The following is a 19570-nucleotide window of genomic DNA, read 5'->3' as shown; positions in this document are numbered from 1 at the left end:
ATAATCGGAAAACTAATTAAAACTGTTGGTTAGTTATGCCGCTGCCGATCCAAGAGCGCCATTTGGGATTGAGTGAATGCGTGATGGGATGCAGCGACTCCAGGCACGTGGCTGCTTGCGCTGGTTGCATCCAGATGTACGTAATGCGCGATGATGGAGATCGGAGAAGCTGCATCCTCGACGGCAGTAATGGAAGAGACCGCGGCAAGAACCGTGACTGGCCTAGCTCTCCGATGAGTACATGGGAAACATGGCTGGCCGCACACATCGTTGTGAAAAAAAAGACCAGTCAGGACTAGCCCTTGGCGGCATATTTTTATAGAAGAAAATCTCTAAGCACCCCCTCGGCCGAGCCAGAACGGGCAACCTGCGCTCCCACAAGGCTAACCAACAGACTGATGGTCTGTTCCTCACATTAAAGACAGTATAACCGAGCCTAAACGGAGCCCTCTCACGCATTAGCAATTTTGGCCGTCAGATGTTAGTTATCGATCATTTATGGCCGTCAGATTGCTAAGGAATCTCGTGGTTTCCCGCTAAGTGGGCTGGCTGTCCTGCGAGCAGCTACTCCGATGGCCAAATCGTAGCATTCTGGTTTAATTGGGCCAACACCTGCAAGAAGCCCACGTAGTCCTCTATTTCATTTGACGCAGTGCCTTGCGATATCCCGAAAAGAAAAAAAATGCCACGCCTTGTGAACCCTAATGGAGGAGACGACAGACGAGGATGGCTGATGGCGCGGCGGCGGCGCCTTCCCCGACGACAACGGCGAGCCACCATGTTCCCGGCGATCTGGATAAGAGATGGCGAACCACCACGTTCCCGGCGATCTCGATGAGCACCATGGTAACGGCGCGTTCCCCTCACCCGATCTTGAACTCAAGCGACTGCTGGTAGAACCGGCGTCCCCAGGCGAGGAAGAGGGCCGTCATGCTTCCGCCCTCCCTTCACGCATGTTGTTTTCTCTGCAGGTATCGTTCGATTTCGTCGCCATCCGTCACACACCCAGATGCTCTCAGATCCGTTAATCTCTTCTGGGGAAAAGAGAAGAAAGCGTGAAGGTTGACCTCTAATATTTGAACATATGGCTTTTGGTCAAATGATCTTCTGTATGTCTTTCACGCAGGAAAAGCTGAGGCCGACCACTCTTCACTTCAACTGCAGCATCCATGGATCCTGGATAGATTAGCATGTTTCCTGGTGATTCCTTTTGCTCCTTCCTTTTACGTGCATCAAGTACATCTTAGGCTCTTCTCTCCATATTTTGTTATTTCTGGCATAGTATATTGGGCAAATATGCAAAAGCCAGTGGCGGCTCCAGAAATTTGCAACCGGGTATTCATGTGTATTCATTTTGCCAAAATCATTGCTATTTTCTGAAAATTGTCACTCTTTTGCCAAAATCAACACTGTTTTGTAAAAATCATGGGTATTCACATGAAGACCTAAGAATACCCCTAGCACCGTCCCTGGCAAAAGCCCTTCAGATGAAACAAATCGTGCACTGTAAAGTGATTGCCCACCTGCCAGGCTGCCACCACAGACCTAATTATGGACAACAACATAGAGACAGGCTTGCTACCACTTCACAAACATATATAGAGAAGAACAACCAGGTTAGATATAAATATGCAGCTTCCTTGAAAGATTCCTAAGAAATATTGTTATGTTAGGTGCAGCAAATGAACCACATTAATTGTCAGTTTCCGACCAATCAAAATATCAGAATCAGCTGTTTCAGTGGAGTAATCAAAAATCGTTTTAGTCCAGTACACGGAGCCTATTTCAGCAATAAAACAAGTGAAAATACTTGCAGGGCTACAAAGCTTGCACACGCAGTTTCGTTGGATTCCACTGTTGGCATTTTTACAATGGATTCAGGGCATGTAAGTGCATATGGGATATAAAATTTGGTACTATAATGTGTGCGTTCAAATCATATATCTCCTTTCAATGTGTTAACAATCTGCTTCATGATAATTTTCCAAGAGATGAACTCAAATGCTCATTATCTCTCCTGACATAAAGTGACACCCCTTGGTAGCGGGTTACTTGTCATCATCAGCTTTCTTCGTAGTACAGTTTGGGTATATGGTAATAATAACTTGCCCTGTGCTATTACGCAAATAAATAATTCCTGATTTTACATTGGTTATGCTGTCTTTGTTGCCACCTTGATTTGAGAGATGCATCGTCACAAATTGACATTAATATTTTTTCATACAAATTTGCACTCTTCCAGCTCCACATTTATTGTCACTTTTGTCAGTTTTGCAGTCCATTTACTTCTAAACATGGGAATCTCAAGACGGAACGAATGCGAGTATGGCAGGTTGCGTCTGAACTTTGTATGATAGAGGATTGAATGGTATTGTCCAGTTCTGCTCTACGCACGGACGGCTTAATGTGATGTGCTGTGCTAAAGAATTTGTCATGTGTATAACATTATTCCTCTCAAAATTCACGTCTTTGGTTTATACCGTAATATGACAGCTGCCTCAAACAAACCATGCAAGAGTTTGTGAGTTTATGCTATTTGACTACAAATCTTACATGAATGCCAGCTATTTCAACATCAAGGTTAGCTACTCTCCTTCCTGTAACATGAATTCTTATTGCAAAATTTACATCTATGTCCAGAAATTTATTGTTCATTCATTTTGGTTATCTTCAAGTCTGCTGCGAACAAACATAAAATTCTGATTGTATTTTTTTATCATGAATTCAATACTGAAATATACTTATTGTATGTGATGACCTCTATGGTAGTTCAGTCTACTCATGGAGTCATGGTAAATATTTTACCATAAGCTTCAGCAGCTCATTTTGGTGATCTTCCAACCTGCTCCGAACAAACATAAAATTCTAATTGTCTTTTATCATGAATTAAATACTGAAAGATACTTATTGTATGTGATGACCCTGTGTGGTAGTTAAGTCTACTCATGGAGTCATGGTAAATATTTTACCATAAGCTTCAGCAGCTACCCTAATTTTGACCATTATTTATGTTTTCATATATTCCTTGGCCCCACTGGTGTAAGACTGAAATTTTGGTAATAAGCAATAAATCAGTGTACACAAGAATTGACCGAACAACTGAATGTGTGTAGTATGCTAATTTGAGTCATTTCCAGGTTATGTGTATGATAGTAAATTGTAATGCAATTCTCGGCGATGTGTTGTTAGATGTGGTGCTGGAAATTTGCAAATATGTAAATACTAAATTTCCTCTCTGTCTTTAAGATTGTCTATTGCAGAATATGTGGTCAAATCGTCATCCCCATTCTATTCAGAAGTTTGCTGATGTAAGGCAGGCTAGAGTTTACGCAGTCTTGTTGATTTCCCTATTTCTGAAATAACAATGGTAATTTCAACTTAGTCAACAACATGTCACAAGTAGCACTTAGATGGTGTAGCAATACTTGCTCAAAGAGCCATATTGGAAAGCCACATTTTCAAGTGACAAACACACATATGGAAGGAAGACAAGCACAAATAAGGAAGGAACAAAAGATCCACAGACTCTGTAGACATGTTTTGAAGGTACAATCACAGGTCACCGAAGTAGTGCTATGGGTGGTTGCAAAATCCATGTGATGTACGTGTTGATGAAAGCTTTTCAATCTTCTTGCTCTATATGTCTAATCATATGCTGGCAAATTGATAGATGTTCGCTAGATTAACATTTTTATCTGTGCCTGCCTATGTATGTGCAAAAATGCTGATAGTGTGGAAATGTCAGAACAGGAGATTGATATGAGATAATCATCTCTCATACTATAGTTCATTTATGAGAATGTAAATTTGGCTTTTTTTACTTTGTTCCTGTCGACATATGCTATCTCATAAGCATGCCGAAAAAATCTGGCTTCAACAAAAATAGAATTATCTCCCAACTTAGCAATCAATTTTCTATATATTTGGAAAACTTCCGGTCCATATATCGTCAAAATGGACGGGCGCAGCAACGCGTGCCTTTAATGATCTAGTCGTCGTGAAAGACCGTGCCTAATCCCGAGAAGGTGGCAGCCACGTCCATCGTGGACCACATCAACAACAATGAGCAATTTTCTTTTCTGGACGTTAACAACGATGAGCAGGCGTTTTTTTTTTTTGAGCCGGAATACCTCTCTATTCCATGAACCAGAAACACCAACAAGATCGCTGGTAACCAAACCACGAACAAAGTCCAGGACCCCATCCGACCATATAGCTGAGGATTCGAGTCCTAGTCTGGTGCCAGATTGTCTCTACTTTATTACAAGCCCTTGGGCAAAATGAGATGCTAAAGCGAGAGAATTTTAAACTAGCAAAGCACTTGATGTCCCGGAAAGTGACACCATTGGCATAAAGATCGTGTTCCTTCCCTTGGATAGCTTGCATTAGCAACACAGGGTCTGTTCCCACTTGAATAATGGAATTCATCACCAACTGTTGAACTGCATATAAGCTTCTGAGACACGACATGGCTTCAACAGCTAGTGGGTCATTAACATAAGGAAGGTGGCTAGCCCTTGATGCAAGAGCAGTACCTGTCGAGTCTCGAGCAACGAAACCCCAGCCTTCGTGTGACCTGTCTGCTGCTGCACTGCCATCAATGTTGATCATGATCATATCATTCTCCGACGCCTTCCAACTTGACACGGGTTTCGCTGGTTTGTTGCCCTCTTTTTTCTTTAGCATTTCACAGTCCTGTATTAGCCGGTGGATCATATGGATGCCCGCGCGCATCAGCAGACCTTCTTGGTTCTTGGGTGTTCACCTTATTTTGCACATTCCACCAGACCCACAATAGTGCTACACATTGGATTCTCTTCTCCTCGTTAAGTTCCAGAACTGCATTAACCATATCCTCTGCATCAAAATACTTGGTAAGGGTTAATCGCGTCTCTTCTAGGTTCATTTGCCTCCACACTGCTCGTACCATTTTACATTTCAGAAAAGTGTGTGCTCCATCCTTTTTGAACCGCCCACACATCGGGCAAAGAGTGTCAGCATCAATACCATGCCGTTGAATGCTCCATCCATGTGGCAGACTGTTGTATGCAAGCCGCCACAAGAAGTGTTCTATTTTCGGCGGGCACCCAACTCGCCAAATCCTTTGCCACCGGAAGCTGCTACAACTCCAAACTTCTCCCTCAGGTCTGCTATTAGTAATCTTCTGCTGTTCACATTGCATTATGTATACAGATTTGACACTGAAATTCCCCTTACTGTCATAATGCCATGCCCACTCATCCTCAAAGTCATCATGCAAAGGTATAGCTAGGATAAACTGGGCATCCATAGGCTAGAAAATATCTTTGATCAGTCTTTCGTCCCACTGGCCCATACTTGGATCAATCAACTCGCCTACTTTGTGGATGATTGTTTGGCCCCTAGGTGTGATCGGCCTCATGCATCCGTCCAGCGGGAGCCACGGGTCTGACCAAATGGTTGTGTCACTGCCATTTCCTATCCTCCTGATCAATCCTTGTTTCAAAATTTCAATGCCTTTGAGAATACTTCGCCATGCATATGATATTCCATTCTTTTCCTCTGTTTGAATTACCTCTGTATCCGGATAGTACCTAGCCTTGGTTACTTCGGCACATAGAGAACTCGGATTTGTAAGCAGCCTCCATGCCTGATGAGCCGGCAGTTAGAAGAGATGAACCACATTGATCAAACGTAATTAGGATTTTTTTTCATGTACCAAATTACCCTTTCTCACAAAGGGGTAAGTTCTAATCTCCATCGTCGATATAAGATTTAATAAAAAAAATACTCCCTCTGTAAAGAAATATAAGAGCGTTTAGATCACTACTTTAGTGATCTAAACACTCTTATATTTCTTTACTGAGGGAATACATGATACCATCATCCACATATCAACAAACTTGTTATATTTATTCCGAACGATTCAGTTATTACAGTATCTTCCCTCTGAGTGTTGTATTTGCTGGTTTCTGCTAAATCTTTCAGTTTTCCTGGCAGCAGGTAAAAAACGTCGAGGAGTGGGATCCTTAGCAGCAAAAGCAAAAAATGGCGCCACACGCAGAGCATGGTAATCAGTTGGAGTTGCAACCAATCATAAAGTTCTAACAAATCTTAACAATGGGATCGAAGGCTCAAGGGTTGTCCGAAACAATGTTCATTCGCAAGCTATACCCCCACTCAAAATTCACAAACCTTTTATGTCTCAAAGAAAAAATGTTCATTTTTTGGAATCTCCAAAGAGACCGCCACCTCCCCCCCCCCCCCCCCCCCACACACACACACACACATTGTTTTCTTTGGTCCACCGAGGACCTACCACCCTAGTCGCTAGAAATGGGGACGGGGAAGAGGCTTGTATTGATGTTGAGAAAATTTACATATTGAGGGTCCATATACGAATGTTCTAAATGGTTGTGATTAATGTGATCATGTACATTCATTTTGATCACATAGCTCATACTGGTAGTGAATATGGTAGCACATGTATGGTCAGTAACACTAAAACTCTTCTCGAAAGAAGGTTCATGCTCCTAAAACCAATAGCACTAGATACAAGTAAAAAAAAACACCATTCACTACAATATATTTATGCCCATCTCTAGCTGAGATGGAGAGCACAAAGAAGTATGTAATTCCCAACCACTATATATACATAACGATGGTTTCCTTTAAGCTACCAGAAGCACTCTCCGGTAGTACTCTCCAAGAGCCCAGATAGGGAATATGTTCCTGAACTGGGCATAAGTGAGCATAAGGTTGTGGTTGGTAGCTCCAATAATGTCCTGTCAATTGAGCAAACATACCAAGTTAATCGCAACATACTACTAGGAGATCACCTAATTAACTTGGATATTTTTAAGTTGCAATCTTTTCATTGAATTTTGTGAAGGTTGATTATTTTTTCTGCATGTACATCATCGTACTATTACTTGCCCTTACGAGGAAAACCCATGATTTCGTTGCACATAAACTAAGAGAAGGGATAAGGACATATTACTTACTTGCTGAGGGAACTCTCCATCCTCTGATTGGAAGTTCATCAGAATCTTGGCTGCTCTATGTAGACATGCAGGATCTCTTTGACCCTGTTCACTCAAAAAACATATTGTACTATAGTCAGCATACAACTAATTCAATTCATAATGATATATGTCCATTGTACTTATGAACTAATACATGATTTGTCTATAACATTGTGTACAATTTACAACTTAACAAGTGATCTAAATAGTAAACAATAAAGGACATGGATGTAAGATTGACAAGAAGGATAAAAATTGACCTGCCCGGCATCAATTAGGGCCAACATGGCCCAACTAGTGTTAACTGCATGAGCCCTGTTTCCTTCAAGATTGGTGTAAACCTATATATGTTACAAGTTAGTTAATTAGGACATGGTTAATTAGATTAATTAAGACATGAAACAAAATAGGTCTAGAATGAAGAAAGTTAATGTACCTTGTCTTGACTGGAAAGGTAACTTTCTCCCCACCCTCCAGATGGGAGAAGCTCCTTGGACAAAAGAAATTCACACGCTTTTCTGATTGCTAGGCTATTTACATACGTCCTCCCTGCAGCAACCAATCCTCTCACCCCAAACCAAGTGCCATATGTGAAACAGATAGCCCAACAACCATACCTGTAGTTCAAATTAACAACACATGTTCAAATTATGCAGAGGCCAGGAATTTAATATTTCAAAATCTTTTTTGTGAAAATAATCTTCCATTTTGTAAGAATAAAAAGACATGAACTTCTAGAGAAAATTTAAAGAAATTCAAACCATGATCCATCACTCCATTGGATGCTCTCAATGTAGTCTGCAGCCTTTTGGATACAACTGTCTATCTCTTCCAAGCGACTGTGTTCGGGGTACATTTCTCTAAATAACACTAGACCCTGAATTACTGATGATGTACACTCAACATACCTGCATGTGAATCAATAGAAGAAGGTAGACAGATTAATAGAAAATTAGCAACATAAATAACTAATTAAGCATTTGATGGTTAGTGTCCCTTACGGATACTCGATCATTATGCCGCCAAAGCTCTCAGAAGGATTCAACAACTGAAGTGATTGAAAAAATAAAAGTGAGCATGACACATGTACGTATAGAAAACTTATAGTCGGTTGATTGGTAGAACCAAGAATTGCTAAACGACGTCAACTTAATATGGTAGATTAAACTAAGTGTTTCTTCCTCGCATGTACTAATCCTCGTGCGTTCTAGAGGAAAACTCTTCCTTATGTCTTTAGTTAGAATAAAGGAATTATATATGGTAGCTCACCTCAAGCCATTCATAAGATCTTGTTAGCTCATATGCACCAAAACTGCCATCGTCATTCTGCAAAAGATTACGCAATAAGACTTTTAAAACTTAAGTTGTTCATCCAAGTAGTCAGAAAATGAAAGTCTCTTAATTATTAACTGTGAGTAATCACTTGAAACTAGTCTTGGCAAAAGAGAACACAAATATGATAATTAAGACTGGAAGATACTAACCATCAAAGATAGTAGAATGTTGACTGCATCATCAAGTCTGCTTGTTTCTATAGGCTCATCAACCAGTTCAGGAACCTTAGTTAACAACAACAAAACCTGAAGAAATAATGAAATCTTAGCTTATTCCTATCAGTGTGTCGTTGGTTTCACTCCTAGAATTGGTGCCTTGTATTGAATCAGTTCCAGAGAAAATAATATGGAAAATTTTCCTTTGTATTGAATCAATTCCATGGAAAGAGTATCCATGATAATTTGTGTTAGACTCAACACCATGTGGCCCCATTTACTACGGAGGTCCATGTGGCCCAAGTATAGCTATTTCGTGTGACAAGTCCCACATAGGGGATTTAGCGTCCCCTAAGAAACATAGTGAATGTGTCCTGTGTATATAAACTTATGTTCCAAGAGTAGAACCTTAGGGTTAACCATTTTATTCCAAAAAAACATTTAGTAAAAGCAAGAATAGAAATACAACACGGGTCTTATGCATGTATGATGTCACAATTTGGGCCAAGGTGTTGCACACTTAGACTTGTTAGTTTTCACGCATGCATGTTAGCCACGGTGAAAATCTGTGCGTTCTACTAATTTAGCCTACCAAAGTTTAAAGAAATGGGCCGAAATGGTAGTATTTGCACAAAGGTTTTGGTTGAAGAATACAAACATAATGTGCAGGGATCATGGTTTTAAATTTAAGTTTTGAATATTTCTGTGTAGCCAAAATCAAAATGTATTTTGAAAATTATTTTCACTTGAGTTTGATTGTGATCCACCAAAATATTTTGAAATTTCAAACTATAATTTGAAATTATTTGAATTTGTTTGTACTAATGAATTTACCGAAATATGTTGGCTAAAAGACAGGTATTTCAATATGTACCGCAATTACTAAAATTTTAGAAACTTCAATGAAGTTACGCTGAAAGTGAAAACTGTGGCGAGGACTACCTTAAATGCTTCTGCAGTACAATCTGATACAGGCCACCCTTGGTCAGCAGTTGAGTGTGTCCATCCACCTTTTGATAGATGGCGATACCACTTGCTTTGGTCTCCAGGGCAGTCCGCACGAATCTTTAGGCACATCAGATACACATAATATTGTTGAGTATCTACACCTAATTTATTAGTGTTGGACAATATATTACCATGCAACATTTTGTATATTTACCTGGGAATGTTTGATATAGTCATGAGCGACTTTAATTGTATGGCCAAACTCTTTTGTGAGGCCGGTAGCAAATATAGCCTGAACTGTCAAAGCTGTATCCCATAGCTGGCTGCCATTGTAAGACTACACAAGATGTTCTAAGATTAGAGTAAATTTAATAGTACAGATTATCATTACATCAATTAAAAGCATGTTGTTAAAACATACATTTTGATGACTCTATTAAATGAGTGAGTTTCAATTTATGATGTGATCCTACTTATTTTGTGCTAAACATATATGTTCTTATTCTCCCGCTCTCATACTAGCTACCATCCATGACTTCCAAAAACAACAATGAGATAGTCTTGAGTTATATTCCCATAGTATTTCAATTGGATGGACACCTAAATCTCTGTCTTGAGTCAAAATACGTTATACATTAAAAAAACAAAGTGAGTAAGTGACTATCATACTGATTTTTTGAACATATGGGTGGAACTATTTGTGTTTTATAGAGGAGAATTAAGCACTAAAACTCAAGTGGAGTGGACTTGAACTTGGTGGGATTCTACACATCCACCACTAATATATCAGTGAGTTAGACTGATTGCTAATATAAAAAAGGTTTGCTGGGCATTCACGTGTTGTCGTATATATCTATATATTTGAACCAATTAGGTAAATGAGACATAAGAAATCAAATTGTCCATATCACTATGTCTTGTTATTGCCCCCACCTCAGATAATGCTAATAAAAAATATCCCAATGAAGAAAATATAATAAAACATGAAGGAGAACTCGTTGACACCTTCATCTTCATGCCGTCTTCAGCAACCCATAAGAAATCATATACTCTTTCAATATGGAGTTTGAATGCCTCTGACTTTGGATCTTCTACCCAGCAACAAATCATATTCAACATCTATTTGTAAATTTAAACTAATTAGTTGTTGTTAGAGAAAATAATAAAAAGAAACAAATATAGTTGATAAGCAATGTACAAATTTACTAAACTCAACACAAATATAATGATAAGTTGTAGTTTGGAGCTATAAAAAAACAATGATGCAAAGCTTACTCAAAGTAACATCTCTTTACCTTATTGAGAGGAGCAATGCATATATATTGAGTTGTTTCATCCTCATACTTTATATGTTTCATGACAATGTCCAGAGCTTTCTTTCGCAAATTGCTGCCAGGCCAGTGCATAAGAACCGGTTCACCAATTTTCTTGAGAGTGGCCCATACAATATTCTGTAGTGGTGAATGGGGATAATAAAGATCTTCCTACATTGCAAGCAAAGTTAACATTTTAGATGGCAAGACTTCCAAAAGGCCATAAGTTATGCGATCATGGTTAAAGAAAGCCTAATATTTCATGCCACTACCTCTTAACCATAGGTATAATGAGGCTAGGGTTGACTATGATTTTACAATGCTTATTTGAATTCTTGTGTTCTTCTTATTTCAAGAATAGACACTTTAAAGACTAAAATCCCCGTGTTCTTTTAATTCTCAAATTTGTATAGGAATACATGTCATTATGGTCCTTTTCCTGCTCCTACAGTTTTGACTCCAGTGAATCAAAGATTTCCTTAATATTTTATTAGCAAGAAACGTAAGGTTAAGTTTCAAGATGTGTTGAAAGAAGGGTGTAGTGATGTGTGGTGGTATGGTTTTCAAGGTGCGGTCGGAGGTTGGCATTACAAGTGTTGCTGCAGCATGGATGTGATGTCTTGTTGTGCCCTTTCGGGATTCTTGGGAGTGAGGTGAGAGGTCTTTGAAGGTGGTGTGAGGCTGGCAACTGGCAATAGAATAATTGTTGTCAATTTGCCATCTTCTTGAAAGAAGGTGTGGCCTGATTCTGACCGCCATTGTAGATGTGCCTTCCAACATGATTTTGGGAGGCATGCGATGTCATTAGTGTGCTTCTATGGCATTGAGGCCACTGTTTGTTGGTCTAGAGTTTGTTGTAAATGTTTGTCTAGTGATTGCGGATTTTTATCTCTCATAGGTTTTCAGTTGTAATGGCTTATTCTTGTAAAGTTTTATCAGTGCATCGAAGCACAAGCTTTGTGTTTTACTAAGAGAAAAAACTATTGAATTGTACAACGTTGTACGGTAGTTTCATTTGTTCACCAGTGCAGCCTTATGCACCTGCATTGCCTGCTATATTGTAGTGAAAGCTTAATTTTAAGTTGTTTTCATGTGGTGTATGCTACACTATATCAAATATCATGATTGTATAACCAAAAGGGTCGAACACGAATGTCTAGACTCGACAAAAAATACCTCAAATCAAAAAGTAGATGACATAGTTGATAGGAACGGTCAAGTGAATATGAGCGATACCTTGGCACACCCATTGCGAGCCTTGTCCCAGTTAATCTCATTATACGGGACATTGTAGAGCTCTTTCCTCAAGTCTAGTACAATTGATGTAGTAGCACCCACAAACCTCTTCCCGTATAGGTATGACATGGGCAAATATACCAACCGACAATTACACCACATGCGCCCTGTTTATATGGAACAAAAATAATTAGTAAAAGTTATTAAATGGCAAGAATAAGCCTAGTATGTATTTGGTACTCGATGCATTATTTTCTATCTTCTATCTCCTGTTTGTAAAAAGATAGCCTTGCTCATTGTTGAACTATAACCCATAATGAAACCCATGTAGGATGTCTGCAGAAAATACAATTTTAACTTTTGATAGACTATAGTCCATACACATGTATGGATTTTAGTCTGATTGCATTAATTTGTCATAATAAATAAGGTTGTATTCTACTTGAGCGGATAATTATGTGGCATATTCGATCACATATTTTTGTTTTCATCTCACAATGACATATACTATACAAAATATTTTATTTATTATTATGAATTATTAGAGATTTTCTGTAAGCTTTACATCTGAATTTTAGTTTTGCAATGGTAGGCCAATTGTTACCGGGTATACCCTTAGTAGGCAATGCAAATATGGTGGATTGAGTAGTTCTGCGGTGAAATCAATGGTGATCCCTTGTTCCATTAATTTAGCAAGAATTTAAACAATGTTCACTAGTCCTCCTTAAATGTGAAATTGTGAACTTGTTTTAAAGATAAAATAGTGACATTTTCCAAGTGGAACCAATCTAGGTAGCTAATTTTTGTAAAAATTAGTATGTCAAAACATTAGGTAAAATAGTATGGATCGAGCCACATGAGAAAATTTGAAGGATGAATTCAACTACGGAAAGGAATAAATTTAAGTGTGAGGCCCTAACCTGGATGAATAGGCAAGAAATAAGGCATCATCCATAGTTCTGGTGGCAATGGGTTGTTCCCGGACCAGTCATATACCCCAAGGACCTAAAGCAAGAAGTTAAGGGAAATATCAGACAAGGGACCTCTTTAGGTTGAAAATCTAGCATATGTTCAATGATATGGTCAATAAATCCAAGATTCTCAACTATATTTCATTTCCTTCGGAGATCAAGTGCAAAAGGAAATGCATATCAACATGTACTAGAGTTATGGTCATGTTCCCTACCGAAAGAAAGAATTTTCCCCACGATGGTGTTAAAGTTGCTCCTCCATGATCCAAGATCCAACTCCGAGCTTGTAGCATGGCTCCGCATGAATCCAGCCCCTCCCCAAGCAATCTCAAAGCAACATAGTTCATGACAGTACAGAACATTGTGCTTGTTCCCTCAATATGCAGTCCCCAACCCCCGTCTTCATTCTATACTTCAACAATAATATCAGCAAATACTTGTCCATTTTTTTAATCATGTCAGTAGGCATGTATACGTGCCTGATGATTGTAGAGATACCGCCGAATCTCTTTCTGATGTTCAGATGTCAACACAGTAGTTAGTGCTCCAGTCACATGCAGTGCTACAATCTGAGAGAAATGGTCGATGCAAATCAAAACATGAAAAACCAAACATCTACTTATGGAGATGGAAATAGATTATTTTGACTTTATTTCATACATATTGAAATCATAAGAAAAGGTCTAGAAAATTGTTGTTAGATACGAGGAGAAAGTACCAAGCTGGGCAAGAGAAATAAAGTGCCAGCGTAATCCCCCGGCCAATGACCATCATGTGCCTGGAGAGTGGAACATCGGTTGATTGCCCTCCTCAAAGATATCAAGACATCGTCTTCTTCTATGTGATACCCATGTTGTTCCAGCTTGATGGGAGGAAGGTTCATCTTGAGATTGTTTGACTTAGAGAGCTACACGACAAAAAAATTGTTAGGAAATGATTTTCTCTCTCTTGAGAAGCCAGTAGGAGGTCGACCTTTGGGTGGATAAAAAGAGGGTTATATATATAGGCAAAATGGCAATAGGAAAGCCAGATAGATTATTCTATATATTTGTTCAAAGGTAGAAATTTTTGACTTTTTAAAAAAGACACCTTACAAAAATAAACATAGTGAACATCTATTTTCTCAAATCTAAATTACAGAACTTCACGATATCCTATATACCTAAATAGTTCATCCCTACTACCTCAATTATCTTAACATGCACACATGCCACATCATCAAAGACCCACCACAACATTCATGAAAATTATTTTTCATTATTAGTTGTTTCCCACGGATTCTATTTATTTCAACATGCACACATAAGCCATGCACACATATCACCTCATCAAAGTTCATTATAGTATAGTACCTATATTCAATAAATATTTTGCAACTATACAATAATCCAATACAATATATAATATGTATTTTCAGTTATATATATTATTAATCCAAATGTTTCATATGACCAAATCTTGCGGGGTATCATCTAGTTTGATTAATTTTCCAAACCAAAATCTTGGAGAAGATAGGTAGGCGAGCCTAGTCCGACCAAGTGTGCAGATAGTCTAATTCAAGTTTTTTTCCCTTTTGAGGAGGTTTTTCTTTTAGGGGATGCGGAGGTTGAATGAGAGAGCGCCTCTTCAGCTCCTTACGCGCTACTTTGTTTTTGAGCCAACCTTACGCGCTACTTGGGCGAGCTGGCACTCACGCGCATGCTTGCGGGCCGCGGCCCATTAAAGTTTACTGCTTGCTCGCTGCATTCGCTTGTTTCTAAGGAAAAAAACCAGGATCCGGTTTTTTATATAGATAAAAACATGTCAATAAAATCATAAATTCGAAAACAAAATTTACGAACTTTGAGAAATAAGAAAATATCTAAAAATTAATGAATTTTAAAACCTTTTTGATTTAAAAAATCAAGAATAATAAATATGTTCACAAATTTGAAATTATGTTTATGAATCTGGAAAAAGTATTCAAGGATTTTAAGAGTTCGATAATTTAAAAAAGAACTAACAGATACATATACAGTTCACGAATTTGGAAAAAATAATGAATTTGAAATTATTTTTGCAAACTTAAAAAAGGGTGCACGAATTGGAAAAAGTTTAATTTTTTTAAATCAAGGATTTATGAACATAAAATGTTTTTCAATTTTTTTGTGTATTTTAAAGTTTGTTTACAAAATTGAAAAATGTTCACAAATTCAAAAAAAGCAGACAAGAAATAAAGAAAAAACATAAACGAAAATATAAAAGTAAAATTGAAAATAGAAATCCTAAAACACCCGGGAAAAACTAAAAACTATTAAAATCAACTAGAAGCTTCTAGAAACTTTCCAAAACAGTTGGGAGCTTCAAGATTCGGGATCAATATGGCCCGGCCCATAGAACAAAGGAGAGAGGGTATGCTCTCTGTACTGATTTACTAGAATACGGGGCTTTAAGCGTGAAATAGTAAACTTTAGCTTGTTTTTGAGGGACCTATATCTCGCCTATTCTATCTCGCAGTAGGCAATCCCCGAAGTGAGGTTTTTAGGAAGCTTCTACTATCAGTTCAGACCGGGAATTGAAGCTTCCGCATTATTATTTTTCTGTGTTTTCTTGTGTCCGTTTTCCTTGATTTTTTGTTTTAAATTTTCATTGTTTCATTACTGGATTTCTACCGCCTTTCTTCTTATGTTCTTTATCTTTTTCATTCTTATTTTTATTTTTGGTTTTGTCAATACATGAATATTATTAATACAAGTTTGGAGTTCTTGTATACATCTGGATTTTTTATACGTGTACATTATTTTTCAAATAAGTATTGCAAATTCAGCAATTACAAGTTTGAACTTTTTTAATATGTGCGAAACATTTTTAAATACACGTTATACATTTTTTCTGTATGGTATAGTTTTTTTACATTTGAAAACTGTTTTTACATTGTATCAGCATTTTTGAAAAAAATTCTCGAACATATTTTTGTTACGAGTGATTTTTGTTAAATCTTACCTACATTTTTAAGTAGTACAAAAAAATGTTTTTGAATTATGCAATTTTTTTAATTCCACGAATTTTTTTCTGAAATGGGCTAACACTTTTAAAATGTCATGAGCATTATTTTTGAAAGCTATCAACTTTTTTAGAAAGTTGTAGGAAATTGTTTTATGCTGTATTAACGTTTTCCTGATGTGCGGTGAACGTCTTTCAAAAATAAGTAAATTAAAATTTTGGAATATATGTACTTGGAATATTTGAAAACTTTAAACAAACGTACAAAGTAACTAACAAATGTAGAAGCAGAGAAGAAAAAGAAACGAACATAATAGATGTTACATAGGCCAGCCTACTAGAAGCGTTTCGGAGGCACCCTTCAAGCGAGGCACAGTGAAGATGGCACACCCATTTATGTTATTTGTATATCCTACAAATCCCGGATTTGGGAATAAAGGATTTGGGAATAGAAGGTTCTGTTGTGTTTTTCTAAAACCTTATATAAGGTTCCAGCCTGCCTTTTTCTCTGCATTTCTTTGTTTTTCTCCTTCGGCGATTTTTTTATTTAGTGTCCTTTTCCATCACATTTTAAAATATTATATGTTTCTTTGAAATTCCAAGGTTGGAGCTTTTTTCGAAAATGATCAGATTTTTTCTCAAATTTATAAAAATCGAAGGAAAATTCTTGTTTTAAAAATGTGTGCGAATATTCAAAAATTGTCCACGTTATTTTAAATATTCGTAAATTGAAAATTTCTTTCCTTTTTCTGAAAATTTTCGGAACTTTCAGAAAAGTGTTAACAATATGAAAAAAATGTCAAAATATCATAATTTGTTCATATTTTCCTAAAATATTTGGAACTTAAACGATTATTTTGTTTTTCAGAAAAATGTTTGGCATTTAAAAAATCGTGTATCAGTAAATTTTGAAATTTTTTCTAGAAAATGTCAGTACCTTTAAAAAATATTTTGTTCATGTTTTCCAAAAAACAGAATGATTAAAACTGTCCGCTACAGCAGCCAGCTTGCTCCAGGCTCGTTACAGTAGCTGGTTCACTAGCCACTACAGTCACTATATGGGCCGGCCCACTCTGAGTCCTGCATGTGCATTCGCCCGATAATCTGTGGCAAAGAGTGGCACATAGAAGCACCCACAGGACAATGTTGTTCCCTAATTGCACTAGTTAACGCCATGGTTTTCAATCAGGCCGAAGGAGAATTAGATTCTATGAATGTTATTGAATTTTGCATGGGGCAAACACAATGGTGGGATGTAGCAGCGTAATCTTCACGGAGTGTGTGTGGAAACCACAACGTTGATACGGAATGTTATGTTTATGCATTGTTTTTCCTGAGCCTAATTATGTAGCTCATGAGTAGCTAAGTTCAGCTTTGTGATAGATGTAATAGTAGTTGGGTCGATGAACCTATGGGTTTCTTGCTCAACAAACTAGGTTTTTTAGGCATGCTCAACAAACTAGTGGACAATGTAATTTGTGTTGAAAATTAATATTTTTTGAGGCAAGTGTTGAAAAATAATAAAGCAAGCCATGATGGCCTTTCCTAAAAAAAATGTGTACATCAACTCATCGAGGGTCATTTCTCTTGGGCTTTTGGGCCAGCTTTCAGGCCCAAAACGAGCTCAAGACTTCAAGAATAAGAAAGTTCTGCCCGGTTAATTTGGCAGCTAGCTGTCACATGTAAACGGTGAAGCCCTAACACGTGGAGGTAGTTCACATGCTATGCAAAAGTATGCAGTGTGAGTCACTTTTTTCATTCATTCACCTTTAGTTTTTTTAGGTAATCTAAAAGTGGAGTAGAATAACCCAGTTGACAATTTTTTAGAATTTCCTTTGTAAAAAGAGTTTATTATAACATGTATGCACAGATATATTTGTTGACATGATGTATGAAAATGAAAGTAGGTTAATTTTATGATTTTAGTGGTAATGCATAGAATTCTCATGCGCAGGATTGTTGAGAATGTATCAGATCATAGTTTTCATTATTTTTGTATGCATGGTGCTTGATGTCTCCGAGACAAGGTTCTAAATATCGGATATCGGGTTTGGATGGGTTTAGCTTCAACACATCGGGTGATATGTAGTTATATCATCAAAGAAAGAAATATCTGATTTTTTTACATTATTCGTGTTCAAAACATGTCTTTTTGTAAAAAAAGAGAGAATATGATATCAATGCTTAGATTCCTAGTTTATTAACTTGTTAATTAAGAGAAAATTTAAGAAAAACTCAGAAGATCGTTTTGTTAAGAATTAAAAAATTACAATATTTATATGAGTTTCTACAAAACATTATGCCTGGCTTTGGTAATATGATGAAGTTTAAATCCATAATGTTATTTACATTGTTTTCCGAGAAAGAATTGTTGTCCTCCATGGATCGGTCTATACTAGTGGACATGTCGAATTAGATATCGGCCATATCGGTTGATATAGTATGGCCGATATGGATATAACATACCATTCTGTAACCATCCGATATAGTATCGAGCTATGCTAGTTTGTACCTGAACACCAAGTGCACGGTGGCATGTATTATCGATCTCCATCCCAAAATATAGGACGTTTTGGTAGGCTAAAATGGCCTACCAAATCGTCTTATATTTTTAAACAGAGGTAGTACTAGAGACTGTGTGTTGGCTTTAAGAAAGAGAGAATGGAGACCTGCATGCGCATGAGGAGGTCGGAGCTGTTCTTCATCTGGTGCCGGCGGCTGGTGAAGTCGCGGCGGGCGGCATCAACGGCGGCGACCTCGTCGGGGTCATCCGCGGCAGGATCGAACTCCCATACCTGCCGGCCGACGTGGCCGTTGGTGGTGCGCAGCAGTGGGTTGCCGCTGCCCTCCGCGATCTTTAGCCTCCACATCTCTCCCTGGATGATTGATTTGTTAATTTGGTAGCACTCAGTACCTCCCTCACGCAGCTGCTATGTGATACATATATAAACCGGCCAATATATACGTGCTCGATCAGTCACCTAGATAAGTCAGAGATGTGCAGCAGGGATCGCGATGTATCTGACTAAAGGTGACGAACCATCTTTGTGGCTTCGTATATGCATGATTTATAAATATGCACCTAGATAAAATACACAGTCCGTTGCAAATTATAGGATGTTCTAATATTTTCTAAATCTTTAAAGAAAAAAAAACTCTTTTCTAAATCAAATGTATAGAGTGTGTTTGTCCACTCATTTCAATCCATATGTAGTTTATATTGAAATATCCAAAATATCTTGTAATAGTTAACAGAGGGAGTAATAGTTTGCTGGATCTGGAGAAGCTTCCATGGTAACAATGTTTACTTTGAACTTGGCTCTTAAGTCACACTTTGCGAATGGCAAAATAATTGTCTGAAAAATTCGTCATTTTACTGTTGTGCACCTGGGTATCGCTACTAGCTATAATGCTTAACAATCTATCATTTTGTTACTCCTATAAATATTAAAGATATTTTTTCGACCGATACACTATTTCTGCCCTATTTTGTTTGGGCTTGGTTGGATCGGGCTTCCCCAGTTCGTCCTGTGGTGGCAACGAGGGCCCGTCTGATTGTCTCCTGCAAGGGTGATGGTTCCTGGAGGAATCGGCCTCGGTAAAGGCTGCGGTCGTGGGGTTGTTTT

The 19570-nt window shown here is 37.8% G+C and overlaps 1 protein-coding gene and 1 long non-coding RNA gene across 2 annotated transcripts; one reads left to right on the top strand and one right to left on the bottom strand.

The window, feature by feature from the left end:
* Positions 1–657: 657 nt before the first annotated feature.
* On the top strand, positions 658–2582 carry LOC147967391 (uncharacterized). The gene is made up of 3 exons (XR_015603161.1): positions 658–846; positions 972–1200; positions 2270–2582. It is a non-coding gene; the product is annotated as an uncharacterized LOC147967391 (long non-coding RNA).
* Positions 2583–6362: 3780 nt separating this feature from the next.
* Positions 6363–18878, bottom strand: LOC125506826 (cycloartenol synthase). Its single transcript, XM_048671532.2, has 18 exons — positions 18614–18878; positions 13681–13869; positions 13442–13531; positions 13178–13369; positions 12912–12996; positions 11992–12158; positions 10738–10926; positions 10448–10561; positions 9657–9779; positions 9437–9559; positions 8489–8584; positions 8274–8330; positions 8006–8052; positions 7766–7912; positions 7441–7621; positions 7265–7345; positions 6984–7067; positions 6363–6764 (listed from the first exon to the last, which is right to left on the bottom strand). The coding sequence occupies exons 1-18, from the start codon at positions 18812–18814 to the stop codon at positions 6651–6653; spliced, it is 2280 nt and encodes a 759-aa protein (XP_048527489.1). The 5' UTR covers positions 18815–18878; the 3' UTR covers positions 6363–6650.
* Positions 18879–19570: the final 692 nt, after the last annotated feature.

Source organism: Triticum urartu, chromosome 5A, assembly GCF_056163025.1.
Source record: "Triticum urartu cultivar PI428250 chromosome 5A, HENAU_Tu73, whole genome shotgun sequence".
Lineage (NCBI taxonomy): Eukaryota > Viridiplantae > Streptophyta > Magnoliopsida > Poales > Poaceae > Triticum > Triticum urartu.
The sequence above is the reverse complement of the archived record's forward strand: the minus strand, read 5'-3'. Positions and strand labels throughout refer to the sequence as shown.

Bases quoted from the DNA above. Each gene is read 5' to 3' on its own strand.
- LOC125506826 (XM_048671532.2), bottom strand. From the start codon at position 18,814: ATGTGGAGGCTAAAGATCGCGGAGGGCAGCGGCAACCCACTGCTGCGC. The intron at 13,532-13,680 runs GTACTTTCTCCT...CATTTCTCTCAG, and splicing joins TATTTCTCTTGCCCAGCTTG to ATTGTAGCACTGCATGTGAC. The intron at 9,780-10,447 runs GTGTCAACGAGT...CATCTTGTGTAG, and splicing joins AAGACGGCATGAAGATGAAG to TCTTACAATGGCAGCCAGCT.